Below are 26,139 nucleotides of genomic sequence, written 5' to 3' on the forward strand. Positions count from 1 at the left end.
TTTCCACCAAGCATTCTGTAGCATCAGATGCAATATATCTCGTAGCATGAAGTACTGTAAGCAGTTGGGTACAAAGTTTCTTTGCGCTAAGTTAATTTATTTGGTTAACTGCTGTGTGCCATAACTACTGAAAACCTAGTCAAACATAGGAAGCACTTTTTTGGACAAAGGGTTGGAACATGAACGAGAGAGGAGGATTGAATCAGGAATGCACAAAAGTACCAATAGTGGAAATGCAGGAGGCCTTAAAGGCTGAAATTATTAACGTACTGAGATGTATATGATGTCATATATTAAATTGCATAAGTGTGATCAGCTGGATTTTTGCTCCCAAGATTGTCTTCCAATAAACAACTGGTTTCCTGGGTTGTGCTTTGTTACTGTGTTTTAGGATACATCTGCAGTCTTTAAATTTGTCATACTTTAATTAGTATGCTTATTTTTTTCAGTTTAATTTTATTTTCAAGCTTGTTTGTAATTTTTTGCTGCTAAACTCATGCTTTATTTTGCTTTTCTGGACTATAAATAAGGTAGAGACAGCAAAGATGAGCTACCATGCTGGCCTGCTCTCCTTTTAACTGCTCCATCCATTTTCATGGTTGTGGTCAAAATATTTTCGGCATGCTGTGAGATTAGTCCTCAAAATCATCCCCCAAAATAGACTACTTCAAAAGAGATTTCACCCTCAGCTTCCAGCTGCATGGCATCTGCTGTAACTTACACCAACTCGACTTAAGAGTACTTTCATCACATTTTTTATAAAAGCGCTTCTACACAATATTACCCAGCCACAAATAAAGCAGCCAGGTGGCCGAACATTAAAGGGACTGTTCTATAAATGACAAGTTATGGGTTCAATCCTGAAGCAACCATATGTCCTGTAAATAGTGTCCTTGAATCAGACACTGACCTCCTACTGCTTACTCTCGCTAAACTGCTCTGGATGAAGCATCAGCTTAAATGCTTAAGATGTAAATAAAACAGGAGGAGACTGCTGGGAGCACAAGGGCCTGTTTCTAGCAGAGAGGGGGAGAGAGGAGTGAGGCGGCTCTGAGGGACAGAGCCTGCATGCTAACATAACACTGAATGCTGATCAGACTCTTAACGAAGAGACTGCTCATCGTTCTCTGGCGTGAAATAGGATTACCATATGTTGGTTAAAGTCCTGCTAAATGTAAGCCAGCAGTAAATGCTAACAAGGACAAACTGATCAAATAAACTCACTGCGTTACTTAGATAAGGTTGTATTTATGGGGATGGAAATTTGTATAATTTGTAGATTTTAGCATGTAAAAAAATGGAGCTATTTTTAAAGGATGACAAAAAATCTAGAAAATGAATGTAATTCATTGACATTATTGTATCATAGTTTGCATTGTTCTGACCAGCAGTGTCCTGCAGCTCCCTGTGAGCACTTAATGAAAGAGGTTATGGTTTAATGTCAGAGCAGAGAACTCACAGTTGTCAAATATGATTTTGCTCTAATATGCACCATGTGGCGCTGTATGTTTTCTGTGATTGGAGGGTAGTGTCACTGCAGCTGTCACCCCAGCCTGCTCTCTGCTCTGCCTCGGGAAAAAAGCAGCAGAGATACAGATGTAATTACTTGACAGAACAGCAACACTGTATGAAAATGTGACAATTTCATAAAACCCACTGCAGCAAGGGTAACAGATGATACAACACACAATACTGTGCACAACTCTTTAGGCACAGATGTTGGCAGCGAAGCATGGTGAAGCATCCCGCTGTTTTAGTTTTTGTTGTTTTGGGGGTTTTTTTGCAGAGAGCATGTCAAAACTAGAGACTAGAACTACAATTAGATCTTTTATCATGCAAAATAATCAGATCGCTTAAGTTCATTCTGTAGCGTGACAATGACCCCAAACAGAGCCAGAGTAATAGCTTCAGAACATGTACTGAATGTGCTTTATTAAAGGGTTTTTATCAGACTGTGATTTACGTTTACTTCACCTTATGTGTTCATTGTTGAGTAAAAGCTATTGATACCAATTATTTTTATACTATATCCTCACTTCACAGTGAGAATCAAAATCTGTTTCTTCTTTCTTTTGTACTAAACATGTTCTCACACTCTGGAGCCATTTTGGTAACATCTCCAGGCACTTATTTGTCCAATTATTTTTAAGCTATATCTATATTAACTTTAATTTCAGTGATCATAAAAGTTATATACTAGAATAAAAACAGTTTTAAAGTTTTAGAATAGAATAGGATAAACCTTTAATACTGCACAGATGAGAAATTTGGGTGTTACCCAGCTCTTATGGCAAGGGGAATATAAAATATAAAATTGAAAAATTTATAAATTATAAAATTTGCTGACTTTGCACCAAAATGGCTCCAGAGTGTGAGAACATGTTTAGTACAAAAGAAAGAAGAAACAGATTTTGGTTCTCACTGTGAAGTGAGGATATAGTATAAAAATAATTGGTATCAATAGCTTTTACTTTTACTTTTACTGTTAGCGCCGGTGTCCTTCTATTATAGTGATACTAAACAAGGCAGGAAATTATATTTTTATTCTACAAAATGAAATGAATGTATCTACTCTGCAGAAGTGTTTGTGAATTTCAACAGATCGATTAGCTTGCTGCATTATATGTATGAACTGCATTTTTATCAGTTGCAGTTTCACCATCTCAGTGCCTAATGCTTCCCTCTTGTGGTGTCATGGTGGTTAGAAATAAATATGATATGTTATATGAAGTATATAATAAAAGCAAAGGCTTCACGTAAAGAGGGATTGGGACAGCTTTTAAGCAGGGTGACCTGCAGTATCCCACTGATTAACAGCCTCAACTGACACGTTCATGATGACTTTTGCTTTGTTCCCATTCCTCAGATCGATTTTCCCTTTATAAGGTTTGCTAAACCAGATGCTATATTTATGCTAAAAGTGGCCATAAAGAGTAAGGTCAGAAGGAGGAAAGGTAATACAGCAATGAAGAATAAAGGCAAAGTCAAAGACCGATTCCAGCTTTAAAAGCTATCTATGTATTTTTTTGTACATAGATTTATATGAAAAAGATGATCTGATTTCTAGCAGCAAAGGGCACATGCAAAAAAGCATTGGCAGGATAAATTCAGTTAAAGCAGTTAAATCAGTGCAAAGGTACAGAAAAATACTTATATTAGTTTGGAAATCAACAAGCAAAGAAATCCAGATAGATGTGATTTTTCCCATTCAATAGTACTTTTAATGTTCATAATTAAAAATGCTTTTGATTAATTTTGTCAGTAGGAGTAAAAGTTTGATGATTTTTTTCTCAGTGTTACTGCTCCATTAATAATAAGTGTTTAATAATTAATAATAAGTGAATCCAAGTTTTACCCCAATGTTTCCACCATTCCTCTCACCTAACCCTCATTTCCTCTTCAGGCCTTGCCTTTCAACCACACACACCCTCTACAGCAAATTAACAATATCTGAAAGTCATGTCCTTAAGAAATAAGAGGGGAAAATCGAGTTAAGACCCAACACAGGACCTGAAAGGTGCATCTAGCCCTTCAGCTGATTCATCTACCGTTTGCTGAACCCTTGTCAGAAATTGTTAGAAGAAGAAGAAGCTATTCTTAAGGATGGGAAACTCTTGATTGATGGAATCTTGAATATAGAAAAGTAACAATGGATTTTAATCCACAATGTAATGCCATTGGGAAAGCATGTGATTGGCAAATGCATCATTTTTCAGGATAGCAATGATCCCCAAAATACTGTCAGTACAGTAAAAGCATACCTGGATAGAAAAACATACAATAGAACAGCATCAGTCATGGCTTGGCCTCCCCAGAGCCCAGACCTCAATATTACTGAAGCAGTGTGGGATCATTGTGACACGAGAACGGAACAAAAGGCGGACAACACCCAAAGACGTGCTCTGAATATCCTTCAAGAAGCCTGGAAAACTGTTCCTGTGGAAATGACAAGAAAACTAGAACTGAAGAATAACAGTTACAATGCCAAATATTGACTTTCAAGCTTGTTATATTGTTATAAACTCTATTTTACGTATATTTCCATTTATGTTTGCACATGTTCAATAAAATCATTGCTCCTGAGGCAACGAGGAATGGCTAAAGATTTCTGCCACTACTCCATAACAAACATCAACTAAAAGTGTTTGATAAATGCATTCTATTTGCTTTTTTAAAAATCACAAAGTGAGAGATTTTTTTTCAATTTAAGTGAGCATTATGTTAATGTTTTAAATGTCATGGCATAGGATCAGATCGCTTCAAAGTAAATTATATTTTGAAATGTACAATCCCTTAAACACTGTGTCCTGATCTTGAACTAATAACTACTGAGATCTCAAGTCTACTGCATAATAAGACAAACAGCACCATTTAGAAAATTTCTTTTTATTGCAAGTATTCTTAATGCTTTGATGTTTTGTACAGATTTTCATATTTACAGTGATAATTAGTATTCGTCTAATAAATAATACAACTGAAAGTCATTCTCTAGCCTACATGTTTAAATATTGCACGTGCAAAGTATGTATAATATGTGCTTGTCCAATAGATATGCTGTCTTAGCAGCTATTTACAATGTTACATAAGAAACAAATGTGGGATCCAACCACCATGCTACTAAAGAGACACTGTGCGTTTCCCCTCCAAAGCAAACCCTCCACTTCAGTGATGGAGTCATGCAATTATTCTACTGGGGTGAAGACAGTTTAATTACAGCATCACTGCAATAACAGTATCCATCCAAAAAAAAAAAAACATCAAATAAAATTTTAATTATTTCTAAATAAGAAATTCGTGATAAAACAGTTTTCCAATTAACCACTACATAACAGTAGTGTCTAGTTCTTATTTGGTAGGAAATGTCCACCAGTGCTGTAACGTTTTCAAAAATAATAGTAAAAGAAAAAAAGCATTTTGATGAAAAACTAAACCAGCGTGACCTACTGTACAAGTTTGTTTAGGCTGCTTTTGCAGCAGTGCTCTTTATAAAGTCTCCAGGGTGTGATAGTAATAAATCATCTGTGAATGAAACCTTTTACACGTTTAAAATCACTTTGTCTGCCATAGGCAAGAAATCTGTTCCTATAAATACACCGTTTAATTATGTGTTCGCATTGCAACTGCTGCTCTGCCAGAAGTGTAGGTAGAGCAAAGTCAACCTATACATTATACATATCCTCATATTTGAACATTCAATATCAATATATTTTCCACATATTGTGAATATAACGCTGAGTGTGCAGAGAGGGAGAAACACGCAAACACCGTGACGAGACAAGAGCACGGGCAGTGTGATGTTACTTCACCTCTAGATGGCACTATTGCACAACCTACAACCTTCTGCATCGTTTCACTGGAATGGATGACAAGTACAGTGCAAAAACAATAACAGGAACAAACTGAGTCCGATATGATATACATATTTATGCCAAAAAAAAATGCCCGTTTGATCTTGTGTTTCCATGTAGGAACAGGGAAAAATGTCTATATTGTGTTGTCTGGTTCACCTCGGCAGAGTTCTATGGCTTTGGCAGGAGGGTTGAGAGGAAACAGAAAGGGCCTTTACCGCCTGCACCTGGCATGTTTGTGATGAAGCAGCTGCCTCTACTCCTGCTGAGCCTCCTCCCTGTACCTCTGAACCCGAGTGAGCAGAGAGCACCGACGGTCATGCACACACACAGATACTGTACACTTCAACAGACACTGGAGATACAAATGATGGGCCATTTGCTAAACCTGCAGCACACACTGCTTTCTATGTGAAAGAACCATTCTGTGAGAAAAACTCTACTGCTCATTTGATCTATGACCTCTGAAAAACAGTTCATGATTTCCATTACTATTCAATTATAAAAAAAAAAAAAGTACATTCCCTGGGTTATACAGCACTGATATGCAAAGCTTAATTGTATATCTGTAACTCTAGAACTGCAGTATTTATAGTTTTCTTAGTTTAATATTTCAATTTCATATTCTTCTTCTAAGTATAAAATCCCTTTTGTTATATTTGTCTCATTAATTTAACTGAAATACACTGAAAATTGCTCACAAATTAAGGTTTATGTGTCAATACAAATGCAGGTTTTATTGCTGGGAGCTTCCCGTGATGCACTGACTATTTCTTCTTCCATGACACTAATGTTTTGTCTTTGCTTCATCATTTATGTACTGTACTGTATCCCCAGTTTTCCAGCGAGGGCTGCGTACATTTTGATTGCATTAACGTTTTTATCCAGCCTTTATGTGCAAGCTTGAGCTGCAAAATTCAAATGTAGTTACTGACAGGCCAAAGTGCAACAGGGAAGAGATTAAATGGGATCAAAGGGAGTGGCATTATAAATTCCTTCCTTCCTGAGATTCAAATCCTCCAATCAAAACGGTGCCAGCAATGCAAAGACAGATTTCTTTAAAAGATTGGACACAATAACAAAGTCAGTCGTTTATTTATTAAAGCACTGTTAATAATTTTAGTTGCTGCTATTTCAAATAAATGTTTGGTACAACAAATTTCTCCGTGTTCTGTCTCAGGCTTTATTCGGGCCCTGGTACTAGAGCTATGGTCTGTTCTTGAGTGCAGCAGTGACGACATCAGAGTGGTCCGTCCCAAACCAACTCCCATTGACCCCACAGATAGGAGTTGCATTAAGGTATTGTATGTATGTGCGTGCGTGTGTGTGTGAGAGAGAGAGGGAGAAGGAGAAACTTCCTGGAGCCCACAATGCCCCAATTTTTAGATATCTACATAATAGTACAGACACAGATCTCTTAGAAGTTTTGCTTTTCCATCATGTTTTTAGCTCACTGGTTACAAAGGTGTTTAAATTGATTAAAATTAAATTGATTCCAATTATTATTAACCCAGGACTCAGAATAGTGGTCCATGTGTTGCTGTGATACCAGCAGCCATGTAGAAAATTCACTTGTGAATATTCATATTTAAGAAACTGGCAATAGTGATTTTGTTAACAAGAAAGGCTTTTTGCTGATTGGTTTATGGGTGTCTGGGCAAATAAGCCTTACTTTCATAAGACTGCATTTTTAGTTATGTTTTTGGCAGAATTTCTCTCAGGAAAGCTTCAACAAGCTCCAGCGTGAGCCTGTCTGTGTGTGTCTGATGCTTGGCCTCTGACAGCAGCCAAGTCATCTCTCTCAGAGAGACTAGCCAAGTGAATACGGACAGCCAGTGATGTGTAAACTGTGTCCTGCCACAGGCGACTTTAAAGTCTGCCTTATCAGTGGGTTATACATATATGCTGAGGTCAAAGGAAAACTAAATATACACACACCAGCACTTTGGTGAATTAACTCGAGTCTTTGCTTTAATCTGTGCTAAGTACAGTAGGAGGTTTGGTAGTACATATGAAGATAAGTTCACACATGCACAGAAACATCAGAAGACACATGAAAGTATAGATATTTCTATTTTAGAAAAAAAAATCCATCGTATCTTGTTTTTTTCTTTACGTTTCTTTGAAGCTGTTTAATATAATCTAAGTTGTAGCTCGTTTGTGCAAGTGTCTCTCTTTTTTTCCTTTGATGCTTTTGATGATATGTTTTCCCTGTTCTACCAGACCCAGTGAAAAATGCAGGGAGCTTTCCTGTAGTTTAATATTCTTCAGGCTGCAATAGGTTTCTGCTCAACCACTCTGCTCAGAATATATGTCTTATTCAGTTTTGAGAGTGTGGTAAACCATGTTTTATCTTTGCAATCATAAATTCTTTTTACATTTTGTTTTGCTTTGAATACTACAGATATTATTTGTCATATTATCGGTAGTGTTTGTAGTTGAATAGTGTTATATTATTATTATGTGTTAGGATTTGATCAATCCATGACGTGCACAAATGCATTCACAATGGTCTTTAAAAGCAAATACATTTTTTCTCTCTAACAGCTGCTGTATTTACTTTCCTCTTCAGTCCTTCCTGTACTTGGTCAACCTCCTCTCCTCTTCCCAGTCGGTGTGGCAACTGCTGGGCCGACAGTCTTTGGCCAACAAAAGCGAATACACCCTGAGGGAGATGCCAACCTCCATACCTGTAAGTGTTTTTCTTCTTCTTCTTTTCCACACACTGCAGTTTTTTTTTGTCATCCATCTGAGGGCATGTTTGCACTTTTTATTTGGCCTCCAAACACCACCCACCCATTTGTTTTACTTCAAACGCATTCAAATAAACCCTCTCACACTGAGACTGATATACGTTCTCCACCTTACCCATTGTAAATTTCCACACAGTTTTCGTTTTGCACCCTATCCGGTGCATTCTTGTTCAAAGCCTCTCATTTTACTCCACAGGATTTGATTGACAGACTGATTGCCGTGAATTCGGATGGGAAGATTCATTCTCTCTTCCACTACGAAGAGAGTCACACATTCGGCCTAAGGTGGGATTCATTATTTTTTTCATATTACTTAACATCAGTGGGGAAGTAGACGATATCAGATTATCACCTGGTGACTGCACACACACTTCAGCCTCTGGCAATAGGAGACTGGCATGGTGACGTAATCGGCCTTAAAATGCGGCCTTTAAGGCTGCAGACCCTGAATTGGGATACAGCCTCTGAATCGCTGCATCTTGTAGCTGTGTCGTCTTAAATTGGTCATGTGATTTTGACGCGCCGGCGCGTCCGGCAACCCCAGAGGTTTAACTTAATATTTAAGTGTCTCTTGGTTTTAGACTAGTTGTTTAGTCTAATTTGATGTTTTAAACCAGAAAAGGAAGAAGAGGGCTTAGAATTACAGGTAAGAACTGCTCAGTGGTATGTGATAAACTGTAAATGTAAAGCTTACAGGTCAGTCCTCATGTTTTTAAATCAGATTTTGAGTCTGTACATGGCACATTATGCTTTTGCATGTTGTGAAATGTGCTGCAAAACAAACTGAGGTAAACTAACTGGTTTACTGTGATGGATTTAAAGTGCGTGTGACTGGTGCGCAGTGGCTGTGGTGCTCACGGTCAGAGTTCAGTCACAAAGAGGGTAACAGAGATGAATTTAAAGTTAAGGTGATGGTGCTTAGATTCATTCACAGACTGAAACCTTCACACCAACTTTATCCTGTGTCTCTTAGTTTTAGACTAGTTGTTTAGTCTATTTTGATGTTTTAAACCATATCACAGGGTTTTTACTTCACCATTTACGGGGTTTTAACAAGCAAACAAAAGACAGATCGTGATGTTTGAAAATGTTTTGGAAATATTCTTTAAAGATTAGATGTAAAATACGCAGAGGATAAATTCAATTGGTTTATTAGTTTATTACATAAGTTGAAAAAAAGTTAAACAAGTAAATAAAGAAACAACGTAAAAGAAAAGTAAACAAAACAAATCGGTAAATAAAGGAAAATGGTAATAAGAAGGGGAAAAAAAAGAAAAGAGAAAACCCCAACAATCCCCTCTGAGCAAGCACTAGGCGACAGTGGGGAAGAAAAACTGCCTTTAAACGGGCAGAAACTTCCGGCAGAACCAGGCTCACGAGGGGCAGTCAACTGCCGGGACTGGTTGGGGTGAAAAAAGATGAAGGAGAGAGGGAAGAAGTGTTAGGAGAGAAGGGGAGAGGAGAGGTGAAAATTAAGATGGAACAGAGGTGGAGGGAGACGAGGTGACGTCAGCAGTAGAAAAAATAGAAAGAGTAGAAAAAGCAGGAGTGTCCCTCCTCCAGAAGAAGCGGAAACGTTTTTTCTTCTTTTCCATGAGCTTTTCCACGACCACTTTTTTCTCTAGGATGAGGGTTCTCAACTGATCGGTTGTTTCTTCAACTTCCTTCTCAAGTTTCTGGCATCTTTGCTCCATTTCTTTTAATAGATTGCACTTGTCTGTATTTTGCTGTTGTTTTTCCTTGTGCATCTTTTCTAACTGCTCATTTCTTCTTGTGATTTCTTGAAGCTTACGCTGCAGGTCTTCATTTATTTTCTCTTGTTGCTGCTTTTGTGCAAGCATTTCAGCGTTTTCACACTTCAAGTTGTCTGAGTTCAACAACATCTCATTAATGACCTCTGAGTGTTTTTTCGCCATTTCATTGATCCTACGCTGCATCTTTGAACGTCGTTTTTCCAATACTTCTCCTTCCAGTTCAGGTGTTCTGTCCTTCATTGTATTAATTTGTTCAGTTGTAGATTTCTTCTCTCCAAGTCCTGGAGAATACGTTTTTTTTCTTTTTCCTGTTGCTCTTTCTCTTGAAGAAGCTCTTTATTTTTGCACTCTGTTTCATCCAGCCTGACTGGATTTGGATTTATTGAAGAAGGACCACCAAAATCTTTGTTCTATTTGGTGTACATGTTAAGAGTTGCTGGACTAACAGTTGGTTTGATTTGCTTCAGAGAATCCTCAAAGTCTTTCATCTTAATGTTGCGCACCTCAGCAGCAGCTATAACACGGACTTGTTCTGGTGCCAACTCTCTTATTGGGCCAAGTGCAGCATCTTTGGCTAATGCTGTCAAATCGCTCCCTGAATATCCTTCAGTCACTTTTGCAAGACAGGACAGTTCGTCTTGGCTCAGTGGACTCCCGTGCGTTCCCAAAAGATTTTTCAGCAGCGTAAATCTTGTCTTCTCATCGGGTAAGGTCACATATACTCTTTTTGCAAAGCGCCTTAATATTGCTTCATCGAGCTCCTGGGGCCTGTTCGTTGCTCCCATTACAAGTACTCTGTCATCCTTTCCTGACTGCAACCCGTCAAACTCAATGAGGAACTCAGTTTTTAAACGGCGAGAGGCGTCGTGCTCCCCCTCCCTCCTTTGACAGAGCAAGCCGTCCACTTCATCGATGAAGATTACTGAGGGCTGTCTCTCTCTTGCAACTGCAAAGAGTGCTCGTACGAGCTTCTCGCCTTCTCCCACATATTTGGAGGTCAAACTAGCAGCACTGATGTTGAAGAATGTTGCATTAGACTCTGCAGCAACTGCTTTGGCGAGCATGGTCTTCCCATTTCCTGGTGGGCCAAATAAAAGCAAGCCACGTGCAGGAGCTCTCAGACCAGTAAAGAGATCAGGTCTTAAGGCAGGAAGGATGACAATTTCTTGAAGTGCTTGCTTTGCCAGATCCTGCCCTGCGATGTCATCAAATGACACAGTCGCTCCACTGTATACAATTTCATTTGTAATTAAGCTGACCAGTTTACTGTCCACATTCTTTTTCATATCCCTCTTCGGGGGCTGTTTCACAGCTGCCGGTCTTCCATTCTGAGTTTTTCCCACCCGAGTGGTTTTCTTTGCATCAGTTATTCTTAATGGAGGTCTTACAGAAGTGGAGGGTCTGATGGTGGTGGAAACACCTGCGGGTTGACTTTTAGGAACTGACTTTGGCTTACTTGCAATTGTTTTGGTCGACATTTCTCTTGCGCGACTTCCCCCCTGTTCACAGTCATAACACGGTAAACTAGTCATAAACGAAAACGTTTAGGCTATTTATCGCATTTAAAGGTCTTTCTTTGGGACAACGTCACAGAACACAGAAACGTCACAGGGCTTTGGAGCGTGATGTTACAGAGGTTTACAAATACTTTCAAATATAGCTCTGGTCGAACGTTTGAAGGCTGCGAACAAACTGACTAAAACTTGCTGCTCCTGACCCCTATTTATAGAAAAACTTCAAAGGCTCAAAGGCATGTGCTTGTGACATCATCACATGTCCTTGTGACATCATCACATGTCCTTGTGACATCATCACTCTTCATGAATCAGATTGTCACATGACATTTTAGAATGGGGATGTTTTTTTTTAAACCGTTTTCAAATTTAACCCTCTGTGGTCCAGGGTATAATTGGCCGTTCTTGACTATTTTTGATTTTACCTCTATATTTCACCTTTAAAATATGTTTTTCTTGCCTTATTTGGCACCATTATTTTCAGCACAACCTCAAATATCTGAAATTTGAGTTATTGTTTTCATTTTGGTATACTATATTAGCACAGTTGATCTAAATTAATAACACAATAAATTGTGTGTGCATCTCCTGTTTTGTCATGGTTGTATGTCCCGGTTCGTGACAGGCTGCATGAGCTCATCTGGTGGGAGTGTAGTACTGTAGTATTTCAGGCATAAAAACGTGGTTTTCACAGACCTTGTCACAGGGTCTGAGTCTAAGATTCAAATTGTAAACACACAAACACTCAGGCTTGCTGCAAACCTTAGCTGATCCCCCGTGGGCTTAATTTACTGCCATTGTTTACGCACCATTGTAATTGCTTCTCTAGTTTGGCATTACACTTTAATTATGGAATGTAATTATATTTTGTCTATTTTTAGTTGTGGCATTGTGTTGTAATTAATGAAGGGCCTGCACACTCCAATATCAATTTACAATTTAAATTCTCCACAGCATGTTTAACTACATTATGTTGTGCCTTTCCAGAATCCCAGATTTACTTACACATCTCCCTTTATGATACATTAGTACTACATTTGACCTAAACCTTTTCCATCCTTTTTCCAAACTCTCATTCATTTTTTACCTGATAACCAAAAACTGTGATAGTGAAAGGCTGAAATATTTCTAGGGGTATGAGATTTCTGTGTGTTTTCTGTAGGTGAGCAGCTGCGAGAAGTTTGGCTACGGGGTGATGGTGACACAGGTGGCAGCAACTGCTCCGGGAGTTGTGGCTCTGCACAGTTCAGGTACTATTGCAGTTATTTGGACACAACAAACACTTGTCAGCTGTGATGCTTAAGGCTTATATTATAAGTTGTTGTTGTTGTTTTTGTGTTGTCGGTATAAAGGAGACTTAAGGCAGCTTAGGGAGAAATGTATTTGTCAAACCGTTTTTGTTTGGGTAAGAAAGAGTAAGAAGAGGCGTTCTTTTTTGATAAATGGATTCACATATCAGTTGTATACTGATACTAGGTTTATCCATATGCAAAAGGCTCCAGGAAATACCGTACTCTTGTCAAAAGAGGTCAAAAAATGAAGCTAGTGAACAAATATTTTAATCCTGCATTCTTTCTATTGGCTAGAAGGGGCGACTCAACTGGTTATGGGAAAAGAAGTCTGATTACTTATCAGCCCTTCGCTTATAACAGCACCGCTGCGTTCTGAAACCTATTCTCTCCTATGACTTTACCCACGCAAGAACAGTTCCCTGCTGTGTTGAGCAGCGCTGGCTGTGGAGCACTCATGTGTTCCATGATGTGACATATGTTTGTGCCATCGATAAAAAGGCAGACTGACAGAAAGAAGGATGACCTCAAAAAGTGATATAGTCCAGACAGAGCTTACAAATGATGGGCCATTTGCTAAACCTGCAGCACACACTGCTTTCTATTAAATACTGCACGTGCAAAGTATGTATAATATGTGCTTGTCCAATAGATATGCTGTCTTAGCAGCTATTTACAATGTTACATAAGAAACAAATGTGGGATCCAACCACCATGCTACTAAAGAGACACTGTGCGTTTCCCCTCCAAAGCAAACCCTCCACTTCAGTGATGGAGTCATGCAATTATTCTACTGGGGTGAAGACAGTTTAATTACAGCATCACTGCAATAACAGTATCCATCCAAAAAAAAAAAAAACATCAAATAAAATTTTAATTATTTCTAAATAAGAAATTCGTGATAAAACAGTTTTCCAATTAACCACTACATAACAGTAGTGTCTAGTTCTTATTTGGTAGGAAATGTCCACCAGTGCTGTAACGTTTTCAAAAATAATAGTAAAAGAAAAAAAGCATTTTGATGAAAAACTAAACCAGCGTGACCTACTGTACAAGTTTGTTTAGGCTGCTTTTGCAGCAGTGCTCTTTATAAAGTCTCCAGGGTGTGATAGTAATAAATCATCTGTGAATGAAACCTTTTACACGTTTAAAATCACTTTGTCTGCCATAGGCAAGAAATCTGTTCCTATAAATACACCGTTTAATTATGTGTTCGCATTGCAACTGCTGCTCTGCCAGAAGTGTAGGTAGAGCAAAGTCAACCTATACATTATACATATCCTCATATTTGAACATTCAATATCAATATATTTTCCACATATTGTGAATATAACGCTGAGTCCTGCCTGACAGCACATTCCCATGAGTGTGCAGAGAGGGAGAAACACGCAAACACCGTGACGAGACAAGAGCACGGGCAGTGTGATGTTACTTCACCTCTAGATGGCACTATTGCACAACCTACAACCTTCTGCATCGTTTCACTGGAATGGATGACAAGTACAGTGCAAAAACAATAACAGGAACAAACTGAGTCCGATATGATATACATATTTATGCCAAAAAAAAATGCCCGTTTGATCTTGTGTTTCCATGTAGGAACAGGGAAAAATGTCTATATTGTGTTGTCTGGTTCACCTCGGCAGAGTTCTATGGCTTTGGCAGGAGGGTTGAGAGGAAACAGAAAGGGCCTTTACCGCCTGCACCTGGCATGTTTGTGATGAAGCAGCTGCCTCTACTCCTGCTGAGCCTCCTCCCTGTACCTCTGAACCCGAGTGAGCAGAGAGCACCGACGGTCATGCACACACACAGATACTGTACACTTCAACAGACACTGGAGATACAAATGATGGGCCATTTGCTAAACCTGCAGCACACACTGCTTTCTATGTGAAAGAACCATTCTGTGAGAAAAACTCTACTGCTCATTTGATCTATGACCTCTGAAAAACAGTTCATGATTTCCATTACTATTCAATTATAAAAAAAAAAAAAGTACATTCCCTGGGTTATACAGCACTGATATGCAAAGCTTAATTGTATATCTGTAACTCTAGAACTGCAGTATTTATAGTTTTCTTAGTTTAATATTTCAATTTCATATTCTTCTTCTAAGTATAAAATCCCTTTTGTTATATTTGTCTCATTAATTTAACTGAAATACACTGAAAATTGCTCACAAATTAAGGTTTATGTGTCAATACAAATGCAGGTTTTATTGCTGGGAGCTTCCCGTGATGCACTGACTATTTCTTCTTCCATGACACTAATGTTTTGTCTTTGCTTCATCATTTATGTACTGTACTGTATCCCCAGTTTTCCAGCGAGGGCTGCGTACATTTTGATTGCATTAACGTTTTTATCCAGCCTTTATGTGCAAGCTTGAGCTGCAAAATTCAAATGTAGTTACTGACAGGCCAAAGTGCAACAGGGAAGAGATTAAATGGGATCAAAGGGAGTGGCATTATAAATTCCTTCCTTCCTGAGATTCAAATCCTCCAATCAAAACGGTGCCAGCAATGCAAAGACAGATTTCTTTAAAAGATTGGACACAATAACAAAGTCAGTCGTTTATTTATTAAAGCACTGTTAATAATTTTAGTTGCTGCTATTTCAAATAAATGTTTGGTACAACAAATTTCTCCGTGTTCTGTCTCAGGCTTTATTCGGGCCCTGGTACTAGAGCTATGGTCTGTTCTTGAGTGCAGCAGTGACGACATCAGAGTGGTCCGTCCCAAACCAACTCCCATTGACCCCACAGATAGGAGTTGCATTAAGGTATTGTATGTATGTGCGTGCGTGTGTGTGTGAGAGAGAGGGAGAAGGAGAAACTTCCTGGAGCCCACAATGCCCCAATTTTTAGATATCTACATAATAGTACAGACACAGATCTCTTAGAAGTTTTGCTTTTCCATCATGTTTTTAGCTCACTGGTTACAAAGGTGTTTAAATTGATTAAAATTAAATTGATTCCAATTATTATTAACCCAGGACTCAGAATAGTGGTCCATGTGTTGCTGTGATACCAGCAGCCATGTAGAAAATTCACTTGTGAATATTCATATTTAAGAAACTGGCAATAGTGATTTTGTTAACAAGAAAGGCTTTTTGCTGATTGGTTTATGGGTGTCTGGGCAAATAAGCCTTACTTTCATAAGACTGCATTTTTAGTTATGTTTTTGGCAGAATTTCTCTCAGGAAAGCTTCAACAAGCTCCAGCGTGAGCCTGTCTGTGTGTGTCTGATGCTTGGCCTCTGACAGCAGCCAAGTCATCTCTCTCAGAGAGACTAGCCAAGTGAATACGGACAGCCAGTGATGTGTAAACTGTGTCCTGCCACAGGCGACTTTAAAGTCTGCCTTATCAGTGGGTTATACATATATGCTGAGGTCAAAGGAAAACTAAATATACACACACCAGCACTTTGGTGAATTAACTCGAGTCTTTGCTTTAATCTGTGCTAAGTACAGTAGGAGGTTTGGTAGTACATATGAAGATAAGTTCACACATGCACAGAAACATCAGAAGACACATGAAAGTATAGATATTTCTATTTTAGAAAAAAAAATCCATCGTATCTTGTTTTTTTCTTTACGTTTCTTTGAAGCTGTTTAATATAATCTAAGTTGTAGCTCGTTTGTGCAAGTGTCTCTCTTTTTTTCCTTTGATGCTTTTGATGATATGTTTTCCCTGTTCTACCAGACCCAGTGAAAAATGCAGGGAGCTTTCCTGTAGTTTAATATTCTTCAGGCTGCAATAGGTTTCTGCTCAACCACTCTGCTCAGAATATATGTCTTATTCAGTTTTGAGAGTGTGGTAAACCATGTTTTACCTTTGCAATCATAAATTCTTTTTACATTTTGTTTTGCTTTGAATACTACAGATATTATTTGTCATATTATCGGTAGTGTTTGTAGTTGAATAGTGTTATATTATTATTATGTGTTAGGATTTGATCAATCCATGACGTGCACAAATGCATTCACAATGGTCTTTAAAAGCAAATACATTTTTTCTCTCTAACAGCTGCTGTATTTACTTTCCTCTTCAGTCCTTCCTGTACTTGGTCAACCTCCTCTCCTCTTCCCAGTCGGTGTGGCAACTGCTGGGCCGACAGTCTTTGGCCAACAAAAGCGAATACACCCTGAGGGAGATGCCAACCTCCATACCTGTAAGTGTTTTTCTTCTTCTTCTTTTCCACACACTGCAGTTTTTTTTTGTCATCCATCTGAGGGCATGTTTGCACTTTTTATTTGGCCTCCAAACACCACCCACCCATTTGTTTTACTTCAAACGCATTCAAATAAACCCTCTCACACTGAGACTGATATACGTTCTCCACCTTACCCATTGTAAATTTCCACACAGTTTTCGTTTTGCACCCTATCCGGTGCATTCTTGTTCAAAGCCTCTCATTTTACTCCACAGGATTTGATTGACAGACTGATTGCCGTGAATTCGGATGGGAAGATTCATTCTCTCTTCCACTACGAAGAGAGTCACACATTCGGCCTAAGGTGGGATTCATTTTTTTTTTCATATTACTTAACATCAGTGGGGAAGTAGACGATATCAGATTATCACCTGGTGACTGCACACACACTTCAGCCTCTGGCAATAGGAGACTGGCATGGTGACGTAATCGGCCTTAAAATGCGGCCTTTAAGGCTGCAGACCCTGAATTGGGATACAGCCTCTGAATCGCTGCATCTTGTAGCTGTGTCGTCTTAAATTGGTCATGTGATTTTGACGCGCCGGCGCGTCCGGCAACCCCAGAGGTTTAACTTAATATTTAAGTGTCTCTTGGTTTTAGACTAGTTGTTTAGTCTAATTTGATGTTTTAAACCAGAAAAGGAAGAAGAGGGCTTAGAATTACAGGTAAGAACTGCTCAGTGGTATGTGATAAACTGTAAATGTAAAGCTTACAGGTCAGTCCTCATGTTTTTAAATTAGATTTTGAGTCTATACATGGCACATTATGCTTTTGCATGTTGTGAAATGTGCTGCAAAACAAACTGAGGTAAACTAACTGGTTTACTGTGATGGATTTAAAGTGTGTGTGACTGGTGCGCAGTGGCTGTGGTGCTCACGGTCAGAGTTCAGTCACAAAGAGGGTAACAGAGATGAATTTAAAGTTAAGGTGATGGTGCTTAGATTCATTCACAGACTGAAACCTTCACACCAACTTTATCCTGTGTCTCTTAGTTTTAGACTAGTTGTTTAGTCTATTTTGATGTTTTAAACCATATCACAGGGTTTTTACTTCACCATTTACGGGGTTTTAACAAGCAAACAAAAGACAGATCGTGATGTTTGAAAATGTTTTGGAAATATTCTTTAAAGATTAGATGTAAAATACGCAGAGGATAAATTCAATTGGTTTATTAGTTTATTACATAAGTTGAAAAAAAGTTAAACAAGTAAATAAAGAAACAACATAAAAGAAAAGTAAACAAAACAAATCGGTAAATAAAGGAAAATGGTAATAAGAAGGGAAAAAAAAAGAAAAGAGAAAACCCCAACAATCCCCTCTGAGCAAGCACTAGGCGACAGTGGGGAAGAAAAACTGCCTTTAAACGGGCAGAAACTTCCGGCAGAACCAGGCTCACGAGGGGCAGTCAACTGCCGGGACTGGTTGGGGTGAAAAAAGATGAAGGAGAGAGGGAAGAAGTGTTAGGAGAGAAGGGGAGAGGAGAGGTGAAAATTAAGATGGAACAGAGGTGGAGGGAGACGAGGTGACGTCAGCAGTAGAAAAAATAGAAAAAGTAGAAAAAGCAGGAGTGTCCCTCCTCCAGAAGAAGCGGAAACGTTTTTTCTTCTTTTCCATGAGCTTTTCCACGACCACTTTTTTCTCTAGGATGAGGGTTCTCAACTGATCGGTTGTTTCTTCAACTTCCTTCTCAAGTTTCTGGCATCTTTGCTCCATTTCTTTTAATAGATTGCACTTGTCTGTATTTTGCTGTTGTTTTTCCTTGTGCATCTTTTCTAACTGCTCATTTCTTCTTGTGATTTCTTGAAGCTTACGCTGCAGGTCTTCATTTATTTTCTCTTGTTGCTGCTTTTGTGCAAGCATTTCAGCGTTTTCACACTTCAAGTTGTCTGAGTCCTGGAGAATACGTTTTTTTTCTTCTTCCTGTTGCTCTTTCTCTTGAAGAAGCTCTTTTTTTTTGCACTCTGTTTCATCCAGCCTGACTTTCAGCACTTCGTATTTTTTCTTTATGCCTTTGAGTTGGTCCTGCATTTGTGTGACCCCTTCCTTTTTCTGTCCGAGGATTTGTGCAGTTTGTTCCATAGCTTCATCAAGCGTTCCTTGGAGCGCCTGATTCTTTTGCTCCATGTTTTGGAGATCCCTTTGCATCTCCCCAATAGTAGCATTCGCGCGTTGAAGCTGGGCAGACGTTTCTTTTAATTCAGCACTCTTTGTCTTGTTTTCCTTCATCAGGAACAAAATCTTCTGTCGTGCTTCACCAAACTTTCCTTCCCAGGCCTCACTAATAATTTTTGTGTAAGGCTGGCGTTGCTGTTGTTTTTCCAGCTCTTGATTTCGTGCTTCCAATTGTCTGCACTTCTCCTCCAGTTGAAGCTTCTCTTCTTCAATTTGTTTAATTTTTGCATGTAGGTCGGAGTTTTCCTGTAATGTCCTTTGGACTGATGAGGCACCAATGGATCGTGTCATATCAGGCTTCCCTCTTGAAGTGAGTGGCCGGCCAGACCTCGAAGGAGAGGCAGCAAGATTGTTTATTCTTTGTTGGCATTTTCGTGGATACATTTTTAATCCTGTGCACAGTGACTCTGAAGAGGTTTACAAATACTTTCAAATATAGCTCTGGTCGAACGTTTGAAGGCTGCGAACAAACTGACTAAAACTTGCTGCTCCTGACCCCTATTTATAGAAAAGGCTCAAAGGCATGTGCTTGTGACATCATCACATGTCCTTGTGACATCATCACATGTCCTTGTGACATCATCACTCTTCATGAATCAGATTGTCACATGACATTTTAGAATGCGCCCCCTGCCGCCATCACAGTAGGCCAGACAAAGGATACAGCTTCAGCTATGGTGGTACGTGTGTAGTCGGTTGCAATGTTAGATCTCACGATCGTGAAGGCAAGAAACTGGATTAATCTTTTAATCGTTTTCCATCCTGGCGGCAACGTGAGGGATCCCATGTATCCGATATCACCAAACAAAGACGCCAGGCATGGATTGCAGCGGTGAGACGAGCGGATATCGAGTTCCGTGCAATCCCCAGCTTTTTGTTGGTTTGCTCGCGGCATTTTCTCTCCGGTGAGTTCTAAAGTAATTCATATCACTATCCGATTGTTGAGTCTGACGTCACTAGCCGTGTCTGGGCCTAAACTCTGCTGCAGGTCCATATATCAAATGATCACTGTGGCATTACTGAGAGTTAAAACACTGTCTTAAGTCTTTCATCTTTAATAAAATTATCAGCGTTCTGCTCTACCAGGTGTAACAACTGAGTTAAACATCCAGGCATCCATGACAATGGAATTTATGACATATGAGTTAGAAGTTAGCAGCAAGTTAGCTCGCTAGCTTCTATCTAAATACAATATAGCATGTCCTGACTGCGGGGTTTTGGAAACAAATTAAAACGTACAGCTTTCTTATCACTTCCAACATAAATGAAGACAGAAAACTAAACAGCAGTGACAGTGGCTGCAAATTTTACCAGGGTTTTTTTTTCAAATGCCCCCCTGTGATTTTACCTGCACCCTGCGATTTGATTTTTAGTTATTTTAACAGCAAACTGAAGAAAAGCCTTGACTCCGTTGCTCCACTCACCACCAAAAAGATTAACGTAAAACATGCATCACCCTGGAGAAACGAAGAAGTCAAAAAACTCAAAAGAAATTGCAGGGCAGCAGAAAGGAGATGGAGGAAAAATAAAAATAATATCAACCATCAAATATTTTCCGAGCAATTTAAAATGTACAATAATACATTAAGGAAGTCAAGAAATTCATACTTCGCCAAAATAATCAGTATTAACAAAAATAATCCCAAGGTCCTCTTTTCCACCATAGATCATTTATTTAACCCTGATTTTAACAGCTCCCAAAGAACCCCCACAGACTCGCTCTGTGAGCAGTTTGCAGACCACTTCAGGGGAAAGATCAGCGCCATCAGATCTGATATTTTATCTAATCGCGATATGATTGTAAACACATCTGAGGGCTCGATTGTACCTGAGGAGACACTGGACAGCTTTGTCCTGGTTAATGCTGAGAACTTTCAGAAGGTTTTCTCCACAGTGAGACCCACCACATGTCTTTTAGATCCAATCCCCTCTTCACTCTTTAAAACACTTTATGGATTTTTTGAGGCTGAGCTTTTATACATGATGAATTGCTCTCTTCAGTTGGGTGTCTTCCCTGCTGCCTTTAAAACGGCGGTGGTGAGGCCCCTTCTGAAGAAGAGCAATTTGGATTGTAATGATTTTAATAACTACAGACCTGTATCCAACTTACCATTTTTAAGTAAAGTCTTAGAAAAACTTGTTTTTACTCAGATTACTGATTTTCTCAATGATAGACAGATCCTGGAGATATTCCAGTCTGGATTTAGGGTGAACCACAGCACAGAGACGGCTCTCCTAAAGGTTTTAAATGATCTTAGATGTAACTGGGACGCCCAAAAGCTCTCAGTCCTGGTGCTGCTGGATCTAAGCGCAGCCTTTGATACAGTAGACCACGCTATTCTTTTAAACAGACTAAAACACATGGTGGGCCTCTCTGGTGCTGTACACAACTGGTTCACTTCCTATCTCTCTGACAGATCTTTTATGGTGAGTATGGATACATGCTCCTCTAAGATCCATAAAATGACATGTGGTGTGCCTCAAGGGTCGGTTCTAGGCCCTGTACTTTTTAATTTGTATATGTTGCCTCTCGGCAGTGTCATCAGGAGGCATGGAGTGAACTTCCACAGTTACGCTGATGACACGCAGCTGTACATCTCCGTGTCTCCTGATGACACCAGACCAATGGATGCCCTTTTTAACTGTATCTTGGATATAAGATCTTGGATGGCAGAAAACTTTTTACAGCTTAACCAGGACAAAACTGAAGTTTTAATTGTCGGTCCTGAAGCTCAGAGAGAGAAACTCTTGTCTAAATTAGAGGCATTTTCACTATGTCCTTCGCTACAAGTGAAAAACCTGGGTGTTATTTTTGACTCTGAGCTTGGTTTTATCCCACATGTTAAACATGTAACCAAAATTGGATTTTATCATCTAAAAAATATAGCCAGAGTCCGCCCTATTCTCTCTCGGGCCAACACGGAGATGCTGATGCATGCTTTTATTGCCAGTCGCATTGATTACTGTAATGCCCTGCTCTCTGGTCTTCCTAAGAAGAATATTTCAACTTTACAACTCTTGCAAAACTCGGCAGCTCGTGTGCTGACGAAGACCAGAGGGCGGGCCCACATTACACCGGTTTTAGAATCGCTGCATTGGCTCCCCGTGTGTTTCAGGATCGATTTTAAAGTTCTTTTATTGGTTTTTAAATGTCTTAATGGTCTTGGGCCTTCTTATCTCTCAGATCTGCTTTTACCATACGAACCCTCGCGGACCCTGAGGTCCTCTGGTACTGGCCTTTTGATTGTCCCTAAAGTCAGGACACATACTCACGGAGAGGCAGCTTTTCAGTGGTATGGTCCTCGTCTGTGGAACAGCCTGCCGGAGGAGCTCAGGGCCGCAGAGAACGTACATGTTTTTAAGAACAGGCTCAAGACCCACCTTTTTAATTTAGCTTTTACTTAGCGTTTATTTATTTTTTATGCTTATTTATTCTATCCTGTTATTCTATTATTAATTTAGGATTTACCTAATATTTTTTGATTTTATTCTTATTCATTTTTTAATCTTCTTACTCTATTTATATTTATATTTATATTGTATCCTGTTCTTATTTATTTTATCATTTTACCCTGTATATATCGTATTGCGTCATATCTCCAGTGTTTCCTCGGAGGGCGCTCTCTGCACCGGGGCTGTTATTGACCGTGGCTGCTGGTCTCTGGGGTCCTCTCAGCCTGGTTGGGGGGCTCCTTGGCCTCCCTCCGGCTGTGTGCCCAGCCCGGAGGCTGCGGTCTGTGACCGGCTCCCGGTGCAGACGGCTCTCTGTTATAATGTTTCCTCACTTGGCTCATGCGAGCCCAGCCCAATTTTTACTCTTTAAGTGTGCGCGTGTGTGTATGTGTGTGTGTGGGTGGGGGTGGGGGGATATATGTGTATTGAGAGTGTGGGGAGTGAGTTGGAGGGTGGGGTGGGCTGCTTTTAACTATGTAAAGCACTTTGTGCTACATTTTTTCTGTATGAAAAGTGCTTTATAAATAAAGCTTGATTGATTGATTTGTAGGGTTACTGAAGTTGGGCTAGCTGGTATATAATGATGTGCTACGTGACCGCTAGTAACACAGCTATGTTAGCACAATATAAACACGCTAACTTTTTTTCCACTCGATAAAAGTTAACGTGAGTGTTCTCGGTGGTCAGGAACAAATGTAATCGCATGGCAGGATGCTGTAAAAGGACCAAACCAAAAGGCTTTTAGTGGGGTTTTTTTCAATGCGCTGCGGTCATAGATAATGAGATAAAACATGCTAATGTGTGATGCTGCAGAACCACGTCATGTCGACTGAGTAGCTTTTGATTTGGCATTATTGCAGGCAAACCAGCATATGAAATGGATGTAACAAATCCAGACTGGGCACCAACACTGCACATGGGGCACGACGACAAACCTGTGTCAGACTCGGACCGGCACGCAAGGCGTATGCAACGGAAGCGAAAAAGAGCACCCATTGCAGGTAAACACCCCCCTCTGAAAACATACTAAATTGCTCTTATGGTACACTAATCCGCACATAACTTAAAGATGAATCACACACCTGTCATTGGAATATTGGTGTACATTAACCTTAAGTCTATGCACTATTTTTTATCTTACAGGCTTGATGATCGATGAAGGTCTGACAGAAGAACAACAACCATGTCATGGAGGCAGTGGACAGCAGTTGTGTTGGACAAGTGGAGGTTGACGTACCAGCTGCAAATGTGGACAGTGGTGATGGGAGTGACAGCGTCACGGAAGCTGAAGGGCAGACGAAGGACTGTGTGTGCAGTCAACAGGGCAGAGCAGAAATAAACCGGCTGTTGGAGGAGAACAGACTGCTTCGAGCACAGTTGCAAAAGACAGAGCTGAATGAAACTTTCTTAAAGGACGATACCGAAAAAGTAAGATATTACACTGGACTATATTGTTATGCAGTCTTAATGTCCCTCTTCAACACTGTCAAAGATTTCCTGCCAATACCGAAGAAACTGACAGGTTTCCAAATGCTCTTACTCACACTAATGCGTCTGAGACTTGATCTTCCAGTCCAGCATCTTTGTCATCTATTCCATGTGTCGCACAAAACACTGTCTTCTGTCTTCACCGATACCATTGATGTTTTGTATGCCCACTTAGGAGCACTGGTGCACTGGCCTGAGAGGCACTGTCTGCAGGCGACAATGCCTCCACAGTTTACTGAAACTTTTGGAAAACGAGTAGCAATCATTGTTGACTGTTTTGAGATTCGAACAGAAAGACCATCTAATTTAAAGGCACGCGCACAAACATACTCTCATTACAAGGGTACACAGACCATAAAATACCTCATCGGGATTACACCCCATGGAGCTATTTCTTTCATTTCCAGGGGATGGGGGGTCGTGCATAGAGCAGGGCGATATGGCCAAAAATATTTATCACGATATATATTTGAAAATTTGCGATAACGATATAACCGACGATATAATTGATGCGAGACAAAATACAACTCCACAACATTACTAGCGCAAAAAGACAACCTTCCATTTATTTTCACCTAAACAAGAAGCTGGTTTTTATGTACATTAAAGCTTTATAAAAATGTAACAGTGCAAATGCAAATTCCTTGCTGAAAGTTTAACCAAAAGGCATTTCCAGTAGAAATGGGCTGACATATCCTGAGCATAACCATGTATAATATCCACTGAAGTTAAAAAGAGGTGCTTTGCAACATTAAACTGCAGTGTGCAGTACGCATTTTTCGGACCATAAGGTGCACGGGATTATAAGGCACATTAAGCGAAACAAAGCAGTCAGATAAATCAAACTTTATTAAACTCATTCTTCTTGCTTCCTCCACTTCTGTACCATTGATTCATTAATGTTGAATTCTCTGGCAGCTGCTCTATTCCCATGTTGTTGCAGTATATTAATGACTAACCTGGTATTGTGGATAGATTATCTCAGTTGTTCTCCTGACTGAAGTTTGGTCCGTTTACAGCATCCTGCCATGCGATTGCATTTGTCTCTAACCATGAAGAACCTTCACGTTAACTTTTATAAGTGGAAAAGTGTTAGTGTTCGTCCTCCAGCTTCACTGTTTATGTTATGCTAACATAGCTGTGTCGCTAGCGATCACGTAGCACATCATTATATACCAGCTAGCCCAACTTCAGTAACCCTACAAACGTCACTGCTGTTTAGTTTCCTGTCTTCATTTATGTTGGAAGTGATAGCAGAGCTGTACGTTTGATTTTTTTCAGAAATCTCTCAGTCAGAACATGCTAAATCATGCTTAGGTAACTAGCGAAACTAGCGAGCTAACTTCCGCTAGCTTCCTGCTAACTTCTAACTCCATTAAATGTAATAACTTTTTGTTTTCATGGAAGTTAAACTTTATAGTTACACCTGGTAAAGCAGCAATGCTGATCGTTTTACTAAAGATGAAAGAATTTAGACAGTTTTTAACTCTCAGTGATGCTGCAGTGTTGTTTGACCTGAAGCATACGGAGTTTAGGACCCAGATTACTCCCAGATTTAAGAGCATCTTAGTCCGACAAATACGACAATAACGACGACCGCTTGCATGTTCTGCAAAAAAATGTGCTTTGTCGTGTATCTGACAGACAAACACCAAACCAGTTCCACATCACGGAAGTTGCACCATTTTTACAAACCAATTCTGGTTCATCTGTTTCACTCAACAATCGGCCATGTGCGTATGAAAACAAAGGCACTGCGCATGCGCGTTTTACTCCCATTCTATCGCGATATTTCATTTTCCTATCGTTGCCTAACATTATACCGGTATTACCGTGAATGGTATAATATGGCCCAGCCCTAGTCGTGCATCAGATAAACACATCATAGAGAGATGTGGCATTCTTCAAAAGCTGTTACCAGGGGACGTAGTATTGGCTGACAGAGGCTTTGACATCAGAGATGCTGTAGGAATGATGTGTGCGGAGGTCAAGATTCCAGCTTTCACAAAAGGCTACTGTCAACTTGATGCAAGGGACGTTGAACAAACGAGAGCAATTGCCCACCTGAGAATTCATGTTGAGCGAGTAATAGGTAGTTTGCGCAACAAGTTCAAAATGTTACACACAGTCTGATTACTCTTATCATGTGAGGCTGAA

The 26,139-nt window shown here is 39.7% G+C and overlaps 1 protein-coding gene and 1 pseudogene across 2 annotated transcripts in view; one reads left to right on the plus strand and one right to left on the minus strand.

Moving 5' to 3' along the window:
• The window catches only part of LOC309687732 (polypeptide N-acetylgalactosaminyltransferase 17-like), a 106,711-nt pseudogene that overhangs the window by 48,967 nt on the left and 31,605 nt on the right, over nt 1-26,139 (plus strand). The window contains exons 11-18 of the transcript in view: nt 6,529-6,647; nt 7,921-8,040; nt 8,298-8,386; nt 12,532-12,619; nt 14,305-14,433; nt 15,318-15,436; nt 16,708-16,827; nt 17,085-17,173. The product of the transcript in view is annotated as a polypeptide N-acetylgalactosaminyltransferase 17-like (transcript). The remainder of the gene's footprint in view (nt 1-6,528; nt 6,648-7,920; nt 8,041-8,297; nt 8,387-12,531; nt 12,620-14,304; nt 14,434-15,317; nt 15,437-16,707; nt 16,828-17,084; nt 17,174-26,139) is intronic.
• On the minus strand, nt 8,393-12,511 carry LOC309687728 (spastin-like). Its single transcript, XM_082502892.1, has one exon. It carries the CDS (start codon nt 11,385-11,387, stop codon nt 10,266-10,268), a length of 1,122 nt encoding a protein of 373 aa, XP_082359018.1. The 5' UTR covers nt 11,388-12,511; the 3' UTR covers nt 8,393-10,265.

This window comes from Aulonocara stuartgranti (assembly GCF_965226115.1).
Source record: "Aulonocara stuartgranti genome assembly, chromosome: 14".
NCBI classification, from domain to species: Eukaryota; Metazoa; Chordata; class Actinopteri; order Cichliformes; family Cichlidae; genus Aulonocara; species Aulonocara stuartgranti.